The sequence below is a fragment of the Pygoscelis adeliae genome, unplaced genomic scaffold (assembly GCF_000699105.1).
Source record: "Pygoscelis adeliae isolate BGI_AS28 unplaced genomic scaffold, ASM69910v1 Scaffold67, whole genome shotgun sequence".
Classification (NCBI taxonomy): domain Eukaryota; kingdom Metazoa; phylum Chordata; class Aves; order Sphenisciformes; family Spheniscidae; genus Pygoscelis; species Pygoscelis adeliae.
The window spans coordinates 6921551-6941844 of NW_008825271.1; the positions used below are offsets into that span (position 1 = coordinate 6921551).

The 20294-nt window shown below is 38.7% G+C and overlaps 1 protein-coding gene across 1 annotated transcript in view; it reads right to left on the bottom strand.

The window, feature by feature from the left end:
* Nucleotides 1-14335, bottom strand: part of SUCLG2 (succinate-CoA ligase, GDP-forming, beta subunit) — a 125733-nt gene extending 111398 nt beyond the window's left edge. Inside the window, exon 1 of the mRNA XM_009329850.1 lies at nucleotides 14261-14335. Coding sequence (XP_009328125.1) covers nucleotides 14261-14335 — 75 coding nt within the window. The remainder of the gene's footprint in view (nucleotides 1-14260) is intronic.
* Between the last annotated feature and the right edge of the window lie 5959 nt (nucleotides 14336-20294).

Below are 20294 nucleotides of genomic sequence, written 5' to 3' on the forward strand. Positions count from 1 at the left end.
ATATCTTGAGAAGAGCAGGCAAAATAAAGCAGCTACAAGAGATGAAATAAAGCAAAAGCTTTGAATCTGTGAAGACGACTACTCTTTCAAGACCATCTTGAAAAATCAAAACAGTTGCAAACATACGCATTTTAGGCTTAAGGCACACAAAAAAAAGCGACCATGAGATGTTAAAAATGTGAGTAAACAGATGACTCCCTGAACTAATTCCCAACTCAAAGATGTTTTGGTTGCAATAAATATATATCTGAATGATTTAAAAAAGGGACAGCAATAGAGAGAATCAATTAGTACAAGAATCTTGAAAAATCCTTGCCAGATGAAGTTCCCAACCCTCCCAAATACATTTATACCAAGCATTCACAAGAATTTTAAATGGACTTCAAATAGCACAAGTTTCTTGGGCATCATAAATTTCCATGCATCCTAGAGATAAACATATACCGGAGACTGACTGTAACAGTGCTACTGCACAAAGATACAGCCTTAAGACAGCCTAGACAAGAGTCCACAAAGTTTTGAAAGAAAGCTATTTCCCATACCTAGTCTTCTATAGGCAGCCATAATCCATCCCTTCCCCCTGAGACTTATTAGGAGGACACTTTAACATGGCACAGAATACAACTCCAGCGTCACATGCCTTTGTATTATTTATTTTCCTATTCTGCAGCTCTACTCTTGTCAATTTAATTGCTCTCAGCAGCATTAAACAGCACTGCTAGATTCAAAAATGCAGTCCTGTCTTTCACAAAAGACAGACTGAGGAATTAGGTTGTAAATTACTATCAGAAAAATAATTTCAATCTGACAGGGGGCAGGGGGGAAGCAAGTAAAAGGGAAACTAAAGCACAGGAAAGCAGAGGCTACCTTTTAAGAATTTCTGTTCATTATTGATTCTTGCCACCTTCTATTCCCAGCTTGAATACTTTCATCTCCTCTCCCCACATACGAGTCAGAAAACCATACTGGAAAACACCATATATCTCTCAGATCTTTCCATGAAGCTTTGTCTATGGTTGAAAAATAGTATGTTCCAACAGTTTAAGATATATCTGTGTTTCATCTGTTTCTTTATTGCAAGGGTTGCACAAGGAGTACATGCTGTCACGCCAGCCTGTGAAGAAGAGACTGGAAATAGTACGTGGACTTTAGTAAAACCTGACTCCCTATGTGACATCTTATGTTTCATCTTCGTAAGATGACAGAATTGGTGGCATTTTCCTGTCATCCTTAAGACATTTTTGCTAGCAACAAAAAAAGTTTTAAAACATCTTACTAAACTTACACATTCACATTACTGTAAATACACCTTAATCTTGGATATTAACTTCTTCTGTCAAGCTCTGAACAGCCTGAAGAAGGGTTGTAGGTTTAAATACATCTTTCTAAATCTTTTTTTTTAGTGGCATTTTACTTCTTAGCTTGTTAGCTACAGTTTCTGTAAAAACTTAAAATCACTCCAGTGAGCCTAAATGAAAATCCAGACAACACGTTTTCATGGAATGGAATAAAGAGAAACTCAAACTAAAGGATTTAGTCTTTTGAAAGCAAGTTCTTATTAAAAGGCTAAACCAAATATCATTCATGGCTCTACTGAAAACTTCCAACAGACCTTACATTACTACAAGAAAAAAAATAGCTTTCATATGAGCTCTTCATGTGTGTTGTGTATTGATATACACATTGTAGATGGAGAATAGCTCTTATTTGAGATTCAGATATACCAGATAAGTTGAAAGGGTGTTTTTTTTCTTTATTTTAAATCACAGATAAGCTTTAAGAATATATCAGTTCATAAAACTAAGAAAAACATCACTAATAGCACACATCCATGTTTTTATATAATTTATTATTTAAAATAATAAAGTTTTAAAGAGGAATTAAATTCTTCCTAATGAGATATTTCTTAAGATTAAATTTCTAACATAAGTGCTTATCAAAGAGATTAATATACTTAAATAGGACTCTATTACAACTGATAACGTTTCCTTAGAGCCTGAAAACAGTATCAAAAATCCCAAAATTCAAGTAAGTGGAACTCAGCTGAACAGTAACATGAAGTGAGATGAAGGCAGAATTATTTAATCAAGTACAAGTTTCACACTGGATTCTCTCCTGCTGGCTAGAGTTATTTGGCTTTTTCCAAAAGCACAAAGAATTCGTACAGTTGGGGTTCACCTCTAATGTCCCTTCCCTTCTCCGCTCTCCAAGATTTTTGTTACCAGTCAGAATCACACTAATATGGACCAAAGGTCTACAGACAGGCGAGGATTTCAGAAAAGTACTGTTATTAGTAATTGCGCATTTTACTCTCGACAAGCCTTCTGTTCAAAGTTACTTCTTTATATACCTAGATACCATGTTTGGTCCAATTAAGTATGTACAGTATCATTAAAATAAGTGGCAGACGTATCAAGAAATCAAACATCTCTTCTTGACCATCTTAACAAGGCCAGGTGTTGCATAACTGTATCAGTGGTTTATTGACTACTGCTAGAGAAAAAAACTAATTATTCACATAACTTGCATAATCTCTTATTTTCCACCTTTTTTTGTTCGTTTGTTTTTTATATAAAATGCTAAAGCCTCTGCACGAACAACTTATTTGGAGAGTAGTCGCATTAGATGCTTCCACTACTCAATTTGCCAATTCTTGAGCTGTCCCATGGCAACAAAGAAGAATTTGCATTATTTGAGTAATATGGGCTAAATAAGAACAATACAGTTTAATAGGAGTGGAACTACAAATACATTTTATAGCAGGCATCAACTTCAATATACATAAAAAAAGATTTAGAAAACATTGCAACAAAGAGACTTCTTTGTCCTTTTATATGTACGCAACATTAACTACTCTGATGTGCAACATCTTTCAGATGACCCAGGAGGTATCTTTTAAGTGCTCGCTTTTGAAAAAAGAAAATACACACACAAAGACAGGAGAAACTCTCTTAAAGTATTCACCAAGAAATTTGCAAATTGCATGTTAACTACCTCGGCAAAACTCTGCTCAGAAATAAATGTTCCATATAACCACAAAACAAGAGCAGCATCAGTAATGCAAGCTTCATCGAACTAGACTACTGATTATTTCTTATCTGAACCCATATGCTCAGTATTAGCTCAGTAAAATGTTTTTCCCATTCTTTGTCCTCCCTGGTAAAACCACTAAGACTGATGACTTCACATAAATACTGCTGTATAGCATGTATGCAGCAGGTACCGAATAGCACTGGAGCAGGTAAGATAAGCAGACAAGCTTTAATAAACAAACAAGCAGAAAACACCACAATGACATGCACACATGTAAAAAAAAAAAAAACAAAAAAAACACAAAACAAAACACACACCAGTGGCTTTCTGAAGCCAAATCAGGTCATAGCAGAGCCTTACAAGTAGCTGTGTCAGTAGAACAAATGAAGCTTGTGATGGGAACATTTTTAGCCAGCAGTACTACCAACCGCTATAATTTTGCACTTACCCTTCAACTCAGTGATAAGCTACTACTACAAGATAGCATTCTTCCAAAAAGCAAAATAAAATAAAATAGTTTTTGAAAATAGCAACAGGGGCTGGAAAACAGTGTTTTCAGGCAGATGCCACTACCTACCTGTAGAATTCTAACTGTTAAGCACCACATATTTTCTTTAAACATTAATGAATCACTTAACTCTCTTCTGTAACAAGTGTACGAAGAAACTGTCGAAAAGAACTGAAAGCTCAAGCCTGACAAGCAACCGAAGACTCAAATTATGATCTCTATTATTACTGAGACCTTTTGGGCTTAAGAAAATTAATTTCAAAAAATTTTGTGCCATTTCATGCCTAATTCCACATGGAACTACCTTGGCTAAGCATCCACAACTAAGTATTTTACTGTATTGAGTTCAGTGATCATGTTTAGACAATTTCACTAAAAACACCCCTAACCTTAAACCCCCTAACCCCTAACTTATTTTTCTCTTTGCAAGTCTCTTCAGGTCAAATCTGTACTTTTGGAAAATGCCAAATAATTCTAGCTAGGGGAAGAGAATCCAGTGATAATCAGCACTATTAAAGAAAACAAAACCAACAACAAAACCACCACTAAGCAAATTTCTGGGATAACTGGACATCCCTTGACACAACTATATAATTTGAGCAGCTCTACGGTTTACTTTAACCTAGCTTAATGCATTTTATTGCATGACTGTTAAAAGGAAGACACACTTTAGTGACATCCAACACTCCCTCTTCATTCATAGTATGAATGGAAACCAGTATTAACATCATGAAACAAAGATGGATCTCTTAAAAGCACCTGACAGCAAAGCTGGTCAAATAAATGCATACTACTTTCTTCCCCCTCTGCGGCTCCACTGAAGTAATGTAGCTGTAACTATGCTAATAGATCCTGTGCCAGTATAAAACAGCTCTACCAATGCAAACTAGCTCTGCATGAATGCAAATTATGTGTCAAACGTATATAGTATCAAGTTTTATAAATATGGACTATATTGTAATAGTCACACTGGAAATAAGTCATTTGGGGAGAAAAACTGTGGTGTCTATGGGGAAGTCTTTTAGATGCATCCCGTACCCAAAATAAAAAGAAGTGTGTGTAGCATAACTTATCTAAAATAAAAGCATTTAACCAAAAAAAAAAATCTATTTGCTTACCCAACACATTCTACAGCATTGCAGCTTGATTTGTGCGCTCTGACCTGTAATACAATTCCAAGTGCATATGAAAGAAAACAGATGCACAAAGATGACAGTAATGAAACACCATACCATTCATCAATATAAGAAATAAACCTTTATTATATTTATTGACATACAGCTACTATAATTGACAAAGTTGTAGGAGAAGTTCCTATCAAAAAGGAACCATCAGAAATACAACTAAATGGCGTACCTTCATATAAACCACCTCAGGTACAGGTACATTTTATTAGGTCATATACTTGAAATATACCACATAAGACACTGGAAACAAACTAAAACACTTATTTCAGTTTACTGGCAGTGCTGACGTAAAGAATAAGTATCCGTAGAATTAGTCTGACAAGAAACAAATTTAGAAAAAAGGCACTACACTAAACAGAAAAAGTTTATCACAAACGTAAGTCATAAAAAGCAAACATACAGAGATTACTACACTTTGTTCCGTATGAAAGCAAGTATTTCAAGCACAAAAGAAAATGGAAAGACTCATGGTAAGAGTGATCGGCTACAAGATCTGCCACGGTAAGTCAAACCACACATCCCCTTCTCTCCAAAGATGATTAATGCCACACACCTATGAGTATATTATGAAAAACAGGACAGCAAATGTCCTTCCCAAGTAATGTCCTGCTGGCTACCACAAATCAATAATTTTAATCTTCCAAAGCAGAAGTTAGCATCCAGACCATCCTATTTAAAAGCCACAGAGGAAACCATCTTCCATCAACATCCCAAACTGCTCACTTTAGGTTGGACACAATATGGCAGTGAGGTCCCTTTGGTATCAGCAGAGACCATCAGCTTCATCCAACACTGAGCATTTTGATCAAAGTCTCAATCTAGACATCTGTGATATATTTACAAAGGATAAAAAATTATTCTGTGAGCTAGTTTAGGAAGAAGACTTAATATTTTCCTGACAAAAACAGAGTTTCCATACTTTGTCCACAGCAGTTAGGAATTGCTTATTTCTTATAGTTTGTATCAAAACGCTGTAAGCAATCTTGACCTTTAAACATCAGCATTTGACTTTAAGATCTTCCACAGTAGAGCTGAAGACCTTTTAAGATTTAAGTTCCATTATTTATTCCTACAAATGGGAATTCATGTCAACTGAATTAAAAAAAAAAAAAACCTCTAGTTAACAGCTATAGGTCTTTTAGTTCCAAATTTATTACACCACACAAAATATCTCCAGCAGTAAAATGCAGTATGTCTCAGAGAAAAAAAAAAAACAAAAACAAAAAAACCACACTTCCCAGTTCTTTAAAGGCTACGACATTTTGATCAATAAACTAGGGACAATTTACTGTTTTATACTACTGAACTGTACACTCACTTTTCAGAATGAGTGAGATCTGTCACTGCAATTGTTAAGGTCTATGTAACACTCAACTTCAAATAAAAAAAAACCTAACATGAAATATGCCACTACATCGTTGTTTACTAAGGCTAGACAGCCTGTTCTGATGGATAATTATTACTATTCCTAACAGCTATATGACTCTGAAACAAGATGACTATGTTAAATAACTAAATTATTATCTTCATAGGCACAAAAAAATAGAAAAATTGGGGGCTTGGTTATAAAAGGAGCACACAGTTAATATTATTATTAGGATTTCTACTGTTAAACTGTTTACAAAATTAGACTCAGACAAACAGTTGAGAGGATGGCCAAGAGCTTAGAAAGCGTCAGTTTTAAGTATGCAAACTTTAAAAATTTCAAAAGAGTGAAACGGGCAACCATTTCTGCTCAGCAGTCCACATTACTGAAAATCTAGGCATTATGTTGAGGGAGCAAGTCTTGATAGCAAAGCCCAAAGTTAAATTCTATTTTGGAAAATCTTTGCCCAGCATTGCCTTAATATTGTTTTTCAATTGCTCAAATGAGGTTATTCAAAACTGAGCGTTCTGTAGCCTATGAAAACGCTGATCCACCCTTAAGTCGTACTTAGACTGAAGGAGAAGTGTATCAGCTCAATCCATAGGCAGTTTAGTGATATTTAAATAGCAGCACACTCGAGCAATCAACCAATTCCTCTCCTGTGCTTCTGCAATCCAGGAAAACTAGTGCTGTGTTACACCTGTCTGCCTTACACAGCTTTCCAACCAAAGCTGGCACCAGTTTAGACTTCACCACCACTCTCCCATATATTGCTGACATACCCTCACACAGCTATATGGCCCCTCTAAAAGCCTAGTGCTTTGTATCACTTGAAACCAAGAAGCCAAGGTACTGGAAGAAGTCATTACTACAGGGCTGCGGTTTCCCATTTCTGCTCAGACGATCCCGAGCAAGCTGCCACCATGGCTCCCCGGCTGCTCGCTCCTACACCCTCCCTCGTGTCCCCTGAGCCTGCAGTGGAGCTAACCCAACAGAAAGCTGCTTTTGCTGCCCACTTAGCTCCGCAACCCAACCCACCAGAGGACCAGGTGAAGACAAGATCCAGTGCAAGAGACACACCAGCAATGCAGCGGTGAAGGCAGGACCTCCCCTTCTGACAACAGCCTGCTCTTACCCCGGGGTAGCAGGGACACTTGACTGCACTGCCTCTTGCAAACCAAGCCTGGGGAAGACAACATGAAACTACACGCTAACAACTCAACTGCACATTTCCTTCTGAAGCCATTACTCAAATTCACTGCAATTCATCGTAGAGAACAGCAACACTCCAGAAAAGACATAGTTCAGCAGTTTACAGTTTAAAACAAAGGATTTTTATTTTTATTACTATATTAGCTGTTTGTGTCACCATTTTAATTCTAGTCCATGCAATCAAAACAAGCACGTAGTTAAATCTTCCCCTGAAGACTTTCACATAGTTCAAGGAAAAGCCAATTTCTCTTGTCATGTTGCAAGGTTCTTTTAATAGGAGCCACTGCAAACAGAGATAGCGCAGGAATGACAGTGCATCACAGCAGGAAACATCAAGACGGTGACAAACACCAAAGAAATAAAGGGAAGAGCTTTCTTGAACTAGTAACACATCAATTTTAGAAGCTATTTTAACTGGAAAGCTAAAGAAGGTATATTTAGTCATCTCCTTTTTAGTTAAGAGAAACTACTTTTCTTCCATCGCATGACAGCAGTGATTATTCTAATGCAACATAATAAAGCAATGATATAAACTACAGATTACCTACCTGTAGATAACAAAGCATACTAAAAACTAATAAACACCAGTTGACATCACTTGTCTGTTGAGAAACAGGCAGTCACCAATTACTAACAGAATGACAATTTGTTTAATGATTATGCTAATGTACTGAACTCTTATTAGACAGATATACAGGCAGTATTGATGAGTTCCATAAGGCATTATAAAGTATGGCTGAATTGTTTCAAAACAAATTAAACCAGAACATATTGTACACTATTTAAAGGAAGAATAAAAGCCTGGTAGTGAGTGAATCCTCAGGATGAGCTCTCTGAAAAAGGCACAAGTTTTCAGAACTGTACGGACCTAAAAACCTACTGCTGCAGCAGAATCCCCTACACCCTGGGATTCTGACCCTCCTGAAGACAGGTGAGAGAACGCGCCCATCTGGCATATAAGTGTCAGCACTTCATAAACCCTTGCAGAGGCACATGCTGAATTGGGCATGCGTTAACATACGTCTGCTCTAACAGGTAGAGACCGTTCGAGAAACTGAGACGATACCCCAGCTCTACTGAGCTCACCAGGGCAGAGGTTGAAGGACTCAGATTAGGGACACTGAAGAATGTGGTACATTGCACCTTCCACACAACCACCTATTGTACCTTTTTGTTGTTGTTGTTACTAATAAATTCTAACCTATCCACAGGAATAGGGTAGTAAAAGGCTGTCCATCTGCAGATTTAGTGCAGTACAACATGGCCCTGAAAACAAAAGCAGCTATTAAACTTTCAACTCATAATTTCTCTTTGCTTGTGTTGGGGCCGTGTCTAGTTTCTCTTTATATCTCTTAAGAATTTTAAGTTCCTAAATTAAGAAGGAAATAGAAATTGGTTTTTCACTCAAGAATCACTACAAGCAATATCTGTCAATTTGTAATCATTTATTCATACACAATTTAAATGAGAAACAATATTACTTTCTCCTTCAGATTTCAGGTCTTGCCAAAGGAGTTTTATTTTAATAATATCGTAGAAATGAACAGCAATTGATATCAAATAAACACCAATAAAATACTCTCTACGTGATACGGCCATATAAATCATGCTTCTGCTTTTTAAGGAGAAAATACAAAGTCAGACACAAGAGACTGCAGCAGGACGCGCTTTTAGTCAGAGTAAGAAGGTCTGACGTATATGTCTAATACAGGACAGTTCAAAGTAGCAAGGTCCTGCAGGAACCATTTCGAAAAAGAACAGTTTCAGCCTTAACCTGAACAGCCTACCCTGAATGTTAAAATTAACCTGGGAGAGCGAATGATTTAACTAAAGAAATAAGCCTACTGGATTTGACCCCAAAGTAAAGTCATGAATCAAACTCCCTCACTCTCTATTTGAGCTTTTTAAGATTAAAACTTAAATGCCATCATGACTGGGGGGATTGAACATTTCATTCACTACCCACTACCTCAAAATTAATTCATTAATAGATACATAAAATACTCATGAGGATTTACCTCTTCCACCTATAAACCAACATTCCCTGCTACTAAAAAAGTATATTTAACTGTAATGACATATTAATCAATATTCTGTTTGGAAACATATAATGATACTTTGACATCCTTCTTTATTTTTGATTCAGGATTTTCTTTCCTCTCCCAGTGGTGGAATCCTTTGCCTGGGAAAGAGGAACGTTAGGAGTGCATCCATCAGTTCTGAAGTGGCTGGATGCTGTTGAGGCTTTCTTTGCTTTAATTATCTCTTTCATTAAAACTCACCTTCTAAATCTTTCCACAGTGGCTCCAATACAACACAGTATAATTTTGCTGCACTTTAACAAATGCCATAGAAACAGAAGAGGACTCCAGAAGACAGCACCAAACTCATTCGCATATTATGCACAATTCTGAAACTTAGATTTACAAAGCCATATAGATTGGATTAAAAAATGGAACAGTATCTATTCTGAAACCTTTCCATTTTACCTAAGTCATAGCAATACGCACATGAAAAACACAAAGTTTTAGAAGCATCTCAGTTATATCTTGGATATTTCACAGTATTGCAGATAAAATGGTAAGGATTATTTAAAGCTTTGCCAGCCTCTAAGTAAATGTACTCAGGGTGGAAGTGGGGCTGAAAATCCTGAACTGTTATTTTAGCAAAACCATAATGCTTCCCTTAATAGTTCTCCTGAATGTTCCTGCTAGCTGTCTACTGCAAGAAACCTTTTTACTTCAAGGGTTCCCGAACATCTCCCTCTATACCCTTCTGTCCTACTATGTTCTTTTGATTTTATCTTGTACTCCTCCTTGTCCTTTTATAATCAGTCTGATTGCAAACTGATTGATCCCAAGCTCAACCTCTGCACTCCCCTGGAAATGATGCAGCATGGTGTGATGCTCCTACACTGCAGAACTCACTTGGGTCATTAGCTCAAGGGAAAAAAAAAAAAACAAACCTACACAATTCTGTTCCAACGTGCCTTAAAATCACATTTATAAACTCAGCTTTCTGATTTATCCTTCTGTTTACTTCTCATGCAAGGAAGCAGAGACAAGAATGAACTTGAAGCAAGTCCTTCACTCATTGCAGATTTAAAGTCTCCAGTAATGATTATACTTTATAGACTTATTTACAGCTTGCTTACACACAGGGATTTTGACAGCTATTCTGTAAATACACTCTCCCACCCACTAAGCTCCATTGTAAACTACCAGGAACATGCACAGGGTCAGACTCGAGCTCCTTCTGTCATCCTTATTCTCCTTATCTCAGAAAACCAGAATCTGAGCCCACATCCTCGTGCGCTACAAGGCAGATCCAAGCAGCTACCACCTGGATGATCTTTCTGGGTGTCTGCAGATGTGGTTTTGTGAGGACTGTAGTGCTCAAAAGTAAAAGAGGAGACGGTGGAACACTACTCCATTTCCCATACCTTGCCAGCCTATTGTTCAGCAGTCGTTTCAGTCAGGCTGCTACAGATTGACCTCCAAAATAAGCAGGACATAGCCAAATCCCTGACAAACTGCATCCTGCACCTCCTCCCAGGGGAGTATCGAGGCTTCTATTTACATGCAAACACCAAAATAGAAATTCCTGCAAATTAAGTGACAGCACACTTTTCACACTGAGAAGTTCTCTGATGCATTCTGCTTAGCATTTAAAGGCTGACTGAGCAGAGCCGAGTTCCAATCCCACTAATGTTCACCTGAGCAGTGAATCATTAGTAACTTCTGAAAACCCAGCCATAACACGGCAGGCTCCTTATTCGATGAGATTACACGGAAACTTTCTATTTTGAACAACATGCCTAAGGTCACATAACAAATAGATGTCAACAAAACAAAGCAGCCTGCCCAAACACAAAGCTGCGAGTCCACTCAAAGGGGCAAACAATTTTGCACTAGGTAGGGAACATGCCCTCCCCACTTACTTCAGAAAACATTTGCAAAACATTTTTTTTCCTGCATTCTTTAACCAAACTTCAGCAGAATAAAACAGTATTAAAAATATTTATTGTACATCCACATGTGCCCAAGAAGCAAGCGCGCCTACAGAAGCTTTATACTTCCAGAATCAATTTTCAGAGCCTTTGCTTGGGTAAAGGAAACAAGAATATGAATTCACAAATTCAATTTCTGCTTTTGTCAATGTGCTAGCCATCAGTAGCTCTGCTTTGCATTAGTAATTAATTGTAGTCAAATTATGTTCATTTTTTCTTATTTAAAACTTCAAAGCTTTAGGAAAAGCATACTTTCCTGACCTAAAAAGTAAGGGCTTTGAAGTATCTGATGAAAATAAACTCACTACCATACACAACTGCATAATCAGTTGCAGAAAATACCGTAATACATTCTCTGCCTTTGCAAATGAAAGAAGATTGTTGGTGATATGCATCACATATTCAAGAAGTGAAATGAGCTCTCTTCTCCACATAAATCAGAAATATTCTTTTATTTTAAATATTTTGAGGGAACATTTCTTATTTTTGTTCTCATCTCATAAAGTGTTTAACTTCCTAACTTTTTACAAGATTAAAATTATACTTCTATGCAACTATGAAGAAATGCTTTAAACATTAAATACAAACCAGGAAAAAATAATTCTAAAACTATTTTACCACTAACCATGAGATATAAAGAGTATGTTTTGCAGAGTATCCCCACTATCGATTTTTTGTACACTTCATCCTCATTAAGCTTCCTGAAACGTTAGAGAACTCAAAGCACGGTCAATGGGTTGATCAGAAATGTTTCTGAATTCCTGTCTCAAGTAATCATATCTACCAAACCAGCGTTTCATGCCTACCATACCCTGTAAGAATACTTTTTCAAGTGCTAGGAGTCACTGATATTTTAAGAAAAACACCAATAAAATGCCAATTTAGACAGTTTGAGCTATATTTCTCATCAGAGAGAAGCAAATATGAAACAATCAATGTTTTTTGTTCTAGCTCTTTAATACTTGAAGTCAAACTGTAATTTCCATGCTACCTAATTATGTCATCACAGAAGATTATGACTTTGAGCACTAAGCAGCATAGCACTCCCAAGCAATAAAGATGCAAATGACCACAGCAGTAGAATAAAGAAATATAAAAAGGTATCTATAGAAACAGTTCTACTGCATGCCTAAGTCATAGTTGGTTTACCAAACCAGTGCAGAATGGACTGTAACAGTTTCTATCCTGGAAGCACCAAAAAAATGACTGGTACACAATTTTTGTTTAAATCGGCATGCTTCACACCTTTTATTGTTCATAAATCTTGTTTTAAACAAACCATTTGACTTAGACCGACACAAAGCAAACTCAAAGGAACAAACATACAAGAAGACGACAGCCTTCCGGCTGCTTGGGCAGTTAGGGAGAAACCAGAAACTGCCACAGAGTAATTGACGAAAGTATGCTTTTAATAGGAAGCAAAAAGTTATGAACATTTTTCCTTCCTTTGCAGGTAATTTCTTTATTAATATTTCTTCATTATTCACACTGGAAATTCACCCTGCTGCTATTCTCAAATCTCAAAGCAAGCCTAGGACACTACGAGCAGCAGCATCTCTTCATCATCAAAGGCTCTGACCTTAAAGCAGATTCCTACATTTCTAACACCACTGATCAAACTTTCCAGGCAAATGAAAGTCTATTTCAAGTCATCCCTAAAACAAAGCAATCTCTGATTTCTTGCTTCCTGGAAACGCAGGTGCGTTCAGCGCCCATGCTCAGCCATTTGGAATGATTGAGACTTGCAGACATGTGGAAGCTCGGTGTACAGTAAAAGCTAATCAGCGAGCAAAGGGAGTAGGGGAGAGCAATCCTTCATCAGAAGCATGTTCATTGAGTAGCTCTTTGAAAACACTGCCTACCTGTCAGCTGATAACATTAATCAGGCACTATGCGACTGAGGTCACCAGCAAAGCCAATGCCCACCCAAAATGGCTGCTCGTAAGAGAAAGCAAAGTAATGAACCAAGCATTCAGTCGCTGGCAGAAACCCAATCTGTAACCAGCCAGAAACCCCCCAGCCAACCTCCCGCACGAGGGCGACGAGGAGGGAAGCGCCAACTCTGCAGGGTCAGAAACTCCCAAGTGCTCCTCCCAGGCCTGGGCTCCTCTGTCACAAACACCAAGTGAGACATCCCATCTCCACTTCAAATCTCCCACTGCTACAGGAATGGTCTAAAAAAATATCCTAGACAACTGGCTATGATGGATGGTTTTCAGAGTATCTGTGTTACTAGATCTTCAAAGGAATAAGATGTATTACTGAGGTCAGGGACTTAAACACACGTATTTTGCTTTTTAATCATAAAACCTCATTGTATTTGACACTTAACAGATACTACCAATGTGGTGTGGGACGAGACATCTCTGCACCAGTTGAAGAAAATACTGAAGAATGACCGGACATTACAATCCATAGTCTGTAACAGGCTCCAAGGCTGCGGAGAACTCGAAACTCCTCACTTCCCCATCTGACAGACTGACACCTCTGTCTGCCATGTTTTTGTCACCTTGCATAGACTATCAGGCAGTTAGATTTTGAAAATGGACTGACCAAAATAACCTCTCCATTAGCACTACATAGAGAAGCAGTAACTGAGAGGTCATGGAAAAAATCCCAAATAGACAGGTTATGCACCAGGGTTTTTCTACCCTTGGTTGATGCCTGACATAAAAAGATCTATGCAGCTCCTAAAACCCAAACGTATAATAGTCATAACATAGATCACAGGTAAATTACACATAGCCTTAAAAAAACCCAAGTCAGAGTATGCATGGTTCTGAATGGCACTAATAAACTTATTAAAACATATGGCCTGACTATATGGAGGGAAAGGAGGGGAAAGGGTTTTAATCCAATGGAACAGAACTTCCAAGCCCAAAGGATGATGGCTTCACTTCAATGATTAAGGAAATTGGGAATATTCCCAGCCTCGTTCCTAGTACCTTATTACAGCCCATGCTGTATCGGTCAAAATAAACAACATCTACTGCTCTTCCCTCAACTACAAAGTCAGTCATCTCACCAGAGAAGGCTATCGGGTTGGCCAAGCATTTCCTCTTCATAAATCCAGGCTGCCCTGATCTTCTCATCCCCAACCAGTTCTTCCTTGTTTGTACACGTGAGGTCCGGTAATGTCTCCCGTTGCTGGCTCCTCAGTCATCTGCATTAGGAAGTTGTTATCAACGCTCTCCAGAAACCTCCTGGATTACTTGATTACTTCTGCCTTGCTGCACTGTCACTCCAGCAGATACCGGAGTGAATGAAGTCCCCTGTGAGGACCAGGGCCTGCTAACATGAGGCTTCCTCCAGTTGTCTGAAGCTTCATCTGATTCTTGCTGATCAAGCTGTCTGTAGCAGACATGTACAATAACATTGTCAATGATGTTGGTCTGCTCACTAACCCTGACCCATAGGCTCTCATCTGGGTCATCAACCCTCCCTAGATGGAGCTCCATGCATTCCAGCTGCTCTCTCACATGAAGGGAAACACTATGTTTAAAGCAAGCTCCAAACATCAATCCCTCTATTCCTGAAATTTATGGTATTACTTTAGGCTATTTTTTTCACACTATGTTTAAAGCAAGCTCCAAACATCAATCCCTCTATTCCTGAAATTTATGGTATTACTTTAGGCTATTTTAATCTCAGCCATTTAACTGAAAAACAGTTAAAAAAGTGTTCCAACAAATAAGTGCAAATACTTGCTCTTTTTCAATTCCTTCACAGTCAATATTTAGCCACTAATTATAGAAGAACATCACCATCAGCATAATGTCACAAACAAAAAAAAAATCACCACAAAAACCTCACCAATCTTGGGTTCTTATTTTCTTATTTCCACTACCATGTTAAAGGAGGGCTTCAGCTTACTGTTTAGAATCTGTTTTAACTATCATTCACGCAACAGAGACTTCAACAGGATCTATTCAACAGCACAGCATACCTCCACCATTAAGAATTTTTTCACAATAGTCAATCTTAACTTCTCTTAGTTTCATGCCTACTCCTGCTGTGTTATCTAGTTAAAATAAGATCAATAGCCAGCTATTAATTATGGATCAATGTTTAATTACCAGTTCCAAAGTTACCGTCATAATCAGTTGCACAGGTAACATGATTTCTATGTCCTCTGTTTTATTAAAATGCTGTGGAGCGGGGAAGAGATGAGTATACAGCTAACTGATTCACAGATGGCTAGAAATAGGCTTTCTCAGCAGACAGTATTAAAGAAGGAAATTTTCTGGAGAAAATCCTTAGGGTATATGCTCAAAGCTGCAGATTATAGTCTCAGACACGCACAGAAAGATTGGACTGGCCGAGGCAATAATGAGCTGAACTACCCACTACAGGTGTGGTCAACAGCAACAAAAAAAATTTATCAGTTGGGGTTAACTAATCTTGGAACTGTATCTATGAGTCCCCAAAATGGGGAGGGAGAGAATCACATCTCTAAGCATTAAAACGAATACATTTCCAATTTTTGCTGAAAATGAACCTTCCAAACAAGACAGGGGAAAATATAATGGAGAAATTATCTACTTCCAAGAAACAACCAAACCGCAAGTGTTTCTAAGCCCTCATCTCAGTTTTCTGTATTCCCAAAAGAACCTCAACATCTTCACACATTCTTCATAGCATCCTTGTTGGCAGTCATCAGCCAGAAAGACCAAAAGAAAATTAAAAAAAAAAAAAAAAAAAAATTTGCCACATGCACTGACAATATTCCAGAGAAAAACAGAAGGAAACAATCACCTGTAAAGAAAACACAGAGTTTGTCTATTGACACTTTACCTAGTGCCTCAGGAGGCACATCAATGAAAAACACTTGCTTTTGTAGCAAAAACTTTAATGAATCCTAAATATACCCAAGCAAGGTAAGGGGTCTCTTTGGGTAAACTGGTTGGGGGTTCAGACAGACGGCCAGGAGGAAGGGCTTACTTATCCACAGCCAGATTTAAGACCACAGGTGTCCCAGCTAATTCTCAACCTAATGTCATATTCATGAAGGCTGTCTCTTCTTATCTAATTAGCTCTATCCCCTGATTATACCTACATGAGGTACAAAGGTAAATAAATACAGCAAAGTACAGCTTTTCTACTTCAAGACAAAGCTGCGAATGTCTATTGCAGAGCCAGATTGCTCCCAAGGCAGAAGTTCCACTAGTATAAAGCTAACTGAAAAAATAATTAAAAAAAAAAAATCAGTCTAAGTTATATTTATGTTTTCATTTCCTTCTTTCACCTCGAAAAAGGATTCAATAACCACGTGTTTAATGGAACTGCCAGGGAGGAGTGGGCCAAACATCTGTTCCACTTTGGCATTTAAGTTTTGTCCAGAGTTTGAAAAGGACTTTCTAGTCATTTGGTTTAGGTACCTAAAGGAAATACTGTTTGTGAAAGTCTGTAGGCTCATGTATTTCCTGCCTCTAAATGTAAAACCTTAAAAATTATAGCAAAACCGTCAACCAGGAAAAGCCAAATAGGGAAACAGTCTGAACCTTCAAGAAACTTCCAAGAACTTAACACAAAGCCAAGAAAAAAAGAATTTGGCACTGAAGTAGCTTCTGAAGTCATGAATTGAAAGTTATTTCAGTAGTGTTTTCTGTTGCATGGAAGATTGTTAAACTCACAGCTGATAGCTTCTTAACAAAGACAGAACTTTCTCAGTTCAGCGTTAGTGAGGCTTTATAGGTATTCAAGTCTAGGAATACAAGCAACCTCGTACAGTTCCCCATTTTTAATGTATATAGCATTCAGCAGATTTTATAACAGGAATATTGTTTAATTCCACCTTCCCCTCCCCCCCTTTTTTATTTTCAACATGCATGAAATTTGGAAATGTTACAGCAGGACTGAAGACCGTTTTGAAGGCTAGCATAATGCACCAGCCAATCTGCTCACTGTATTAGAAAACTGGAGAGTTACCGTAAGCATTTTTTTTTAATTATTCTGATTTAATTGTTCCTTATTTATATTCATCACTGAAATCCACTGCAACTGAAGCTATTTTGAAAACTCAGCATTCTCCCAAAGGGCCCAATCCAACTCCCATTCAAATAAACAGCCTTCAATGGCACCTATTTGTTGCTAGCCAACAAGATTGAATTCTGCTGCAGAGTGGTCCTTGGAGCATTTGTCACAGCTCTTTACAAATATTGCTCTAGTAAGAGCAGGTCTAAATACGCTTGTCCACATGCACTGCAGACAACTGAAATCTATCTTTTATCTTCTTGAAACAATTGGTCAGATTTAAACTTCAAAAGCACAAAGAACTGTGCTTTTCAACTTTATATATCAAGAATATAAAAAGTAAAAAGAGCAAAAAATGTTTAACAGTTATAAAAAAGGTAGAGCCAAAGGGAAAGCAGAAGGACAATAAAATATTTTTATGTGATAGGACCAAGTACCTTTTATTCCACCCTTAAAATGAAGTTACACAGAAAAATGCTTGTGTGTAGATTATAGTGACAGTATACAACCAAACTTCTCAAAAAGCTTGTTTCAACACAGCTATGAACAACATCAACAGTTTTGAAATAATAGGAAATTTTGCAACAGATACAAAGTGTGCAAACACCACTCCAGTAGTAAATCATGAAGATTATGAGGAAAGATTTTAAATCTCACCAAGTACCTACTCACACAGGGTTACCAAAACAACAAAGTTTAATATTGATATTTCTTGATTATATCCTTCCCATATGGAAGACCCTTATCTGTGAAAAGAACAGTGTGATAGGCTTTGAGAAGACGACAGGTTTTGCTGGTTTATAGCAAATAAATAAATAAAAGTAACAGCGTAACTTCTGGTCTGAGCTAAGTAGTGAATGATACAAATGAGAGAAACTCTTTCAGTGGAAGGACTCTTACTCTCAGATGCTTTGTCCTACTTCGTAGCACAGAAATCCAGACCCTGGGTGATGAACTTATTTGTAGTTTAAAGTCTGAGACAGTGGAAGGTTAGGAGATCATTTAGATGGGAATTCTATAAGCAACATTGCAAAAATGAAGACCTTTCTACAGGAAAGTGTTTTACTTTGAAATTAAGAACTTGATTTGTTGTTACACCGTATTGATGTGGTTCTTGAAAATAATCTACTTGGAAAGCACAGATCTTGAGAGATGCTCTCAATATCTGTCAGAGTTCAAAAACAGAATAACAAAATGTGATTTATAATACAAGTTCAATATCTCTATTTCATAAGTAACACATAAAAAAGATTTTTTAAAGCTTTTTTTAAGAAGTTGGCCACCTTAGTATCCCAAGAACACTCTTGAGAGTCTGAGCTGATACCCAGTGATTTCAGTGGGGTAACTTACAGAATGACTCCTCGCTTTGAGAGATGACAGAATAGAGCGTGAACTCCTAGTTTCCACCTCTACCTCAAATCCCCAGCAGCACCAGATAAAGACAGGGCTTGAAACCGAGCTCAACCAAAGCACCTTCTACACCTCACTCCGAGATGACCCTGTCCAGGCAGCGCTCCGTACGCAAGCTCTACAAAAGCCCTCCATATCAGAGCCCTACAGAAACAGTGGGGACGCACACAAAAACAGGGAGGTTACCTCTGACTTCCTTACTGTAGGATAAGTCGCGTAAGTCATGATGGCAGGAACACCTCTTCAACCATATAACGCATACACACCAAACACTGACAGGACTGACAGGATTGCTCATCAACACAAATAGATTTAAATATGTATGTACACAGATAAATATATGTATATACACATTCATGTGTATGTATATACACACACACTCCCTCCCTGTCTGTGTATATATGAAATGGACATACACTAAATCGATTAATCAATTGCACCGAATTGCCAAATACTATACCCACCATTAAAAAAGGAAAGTTGGGCACAAAAGATTACAGATTTAAAACCAGGCCAGCTAACTTCCTTCAGGTTAAAAGATAAACCACACAAAAGTAGATGTACAGTGTTCATCGTTACGTTCAGCACCAACGCCATGCTTTATCCGACAGCCGTCCCACGCAGCCGCACACCGGCAGCCACGAGCACCCCCAGCAGCGGCACCTGCAGAGCAGAACCAGCCAGAAACCAGCTTTGTTCACTCCGGAGGCTTTTGCTTCTGGGAAAATACTTATGCTCAGAAGCGTGGACCAAAGTAGATTACCGTGCAGCTGCTGATCTGATAGAAAGACAAAATAAAGAGGCTGGTTGCCAAAGGCACCAGAGCTGTCTAAAATGTACATATCTCATTTTACCTTCAGCATTTCTGCTGTCAAGGCGAATAAAGAACTCCCGCTACACCTCCAGAGAGCTCCTGAACACGAGCCCTTCAGGGAGGCCCATTTACTCTCTCCCATCACACTTCTGAAATTCAAGACCACCGGGAAGTCAGAGCAACGACCGGCCTTTCCAGGTGAGCGCAACTGGGCGTCCTCACTCCAGCCTGACCTCAGCCACCAGCACAAAGCCAAAGCCAACCCGATGCTGTCACCCAAAACGTGTTTAGGTAAATGATATTACTTCGTGCAAGGTGTCACCTATTTCTGCTATTAAAACAGTTAAAAGTATTTTTAGTTTTAGGGGCAGGGAGGCTTTCAGAGCTGGTGCTTCAGGTCACGCTTTGGTCGGTTCAGCCCTCACCCGGCGGAGCGGCTGACCGGGGCCGCAGCGCCGCTACCAGACCTTTGCCCCGACCCCGCGAAGCGCCAGGCACGATGGAGCGAGGGCCGCTTGGTCTGTTTATTTCCACCGCCAAGAGCACAGCGCGGCTTCAGGCTTCACGCATCCTCCAGGCGACGAAACCTGAGCAGCAGCCCGAGGTCCGCCAAGGCGGAAAGCGAAAGATCTCCCTCCAGCTGCGAGCAACGGGCGCGTACAGGGGGAGGCTGCGAGGGGGGAGCCCCGGCGGCCGCGGGGGAAAGGCGGCTTCAGCGGGCGGAAAGCGGCGGCTGAGGGGATGGGGAGCAGGGCGGCTTCTGAGGAGAGGGTCCCCAGAGC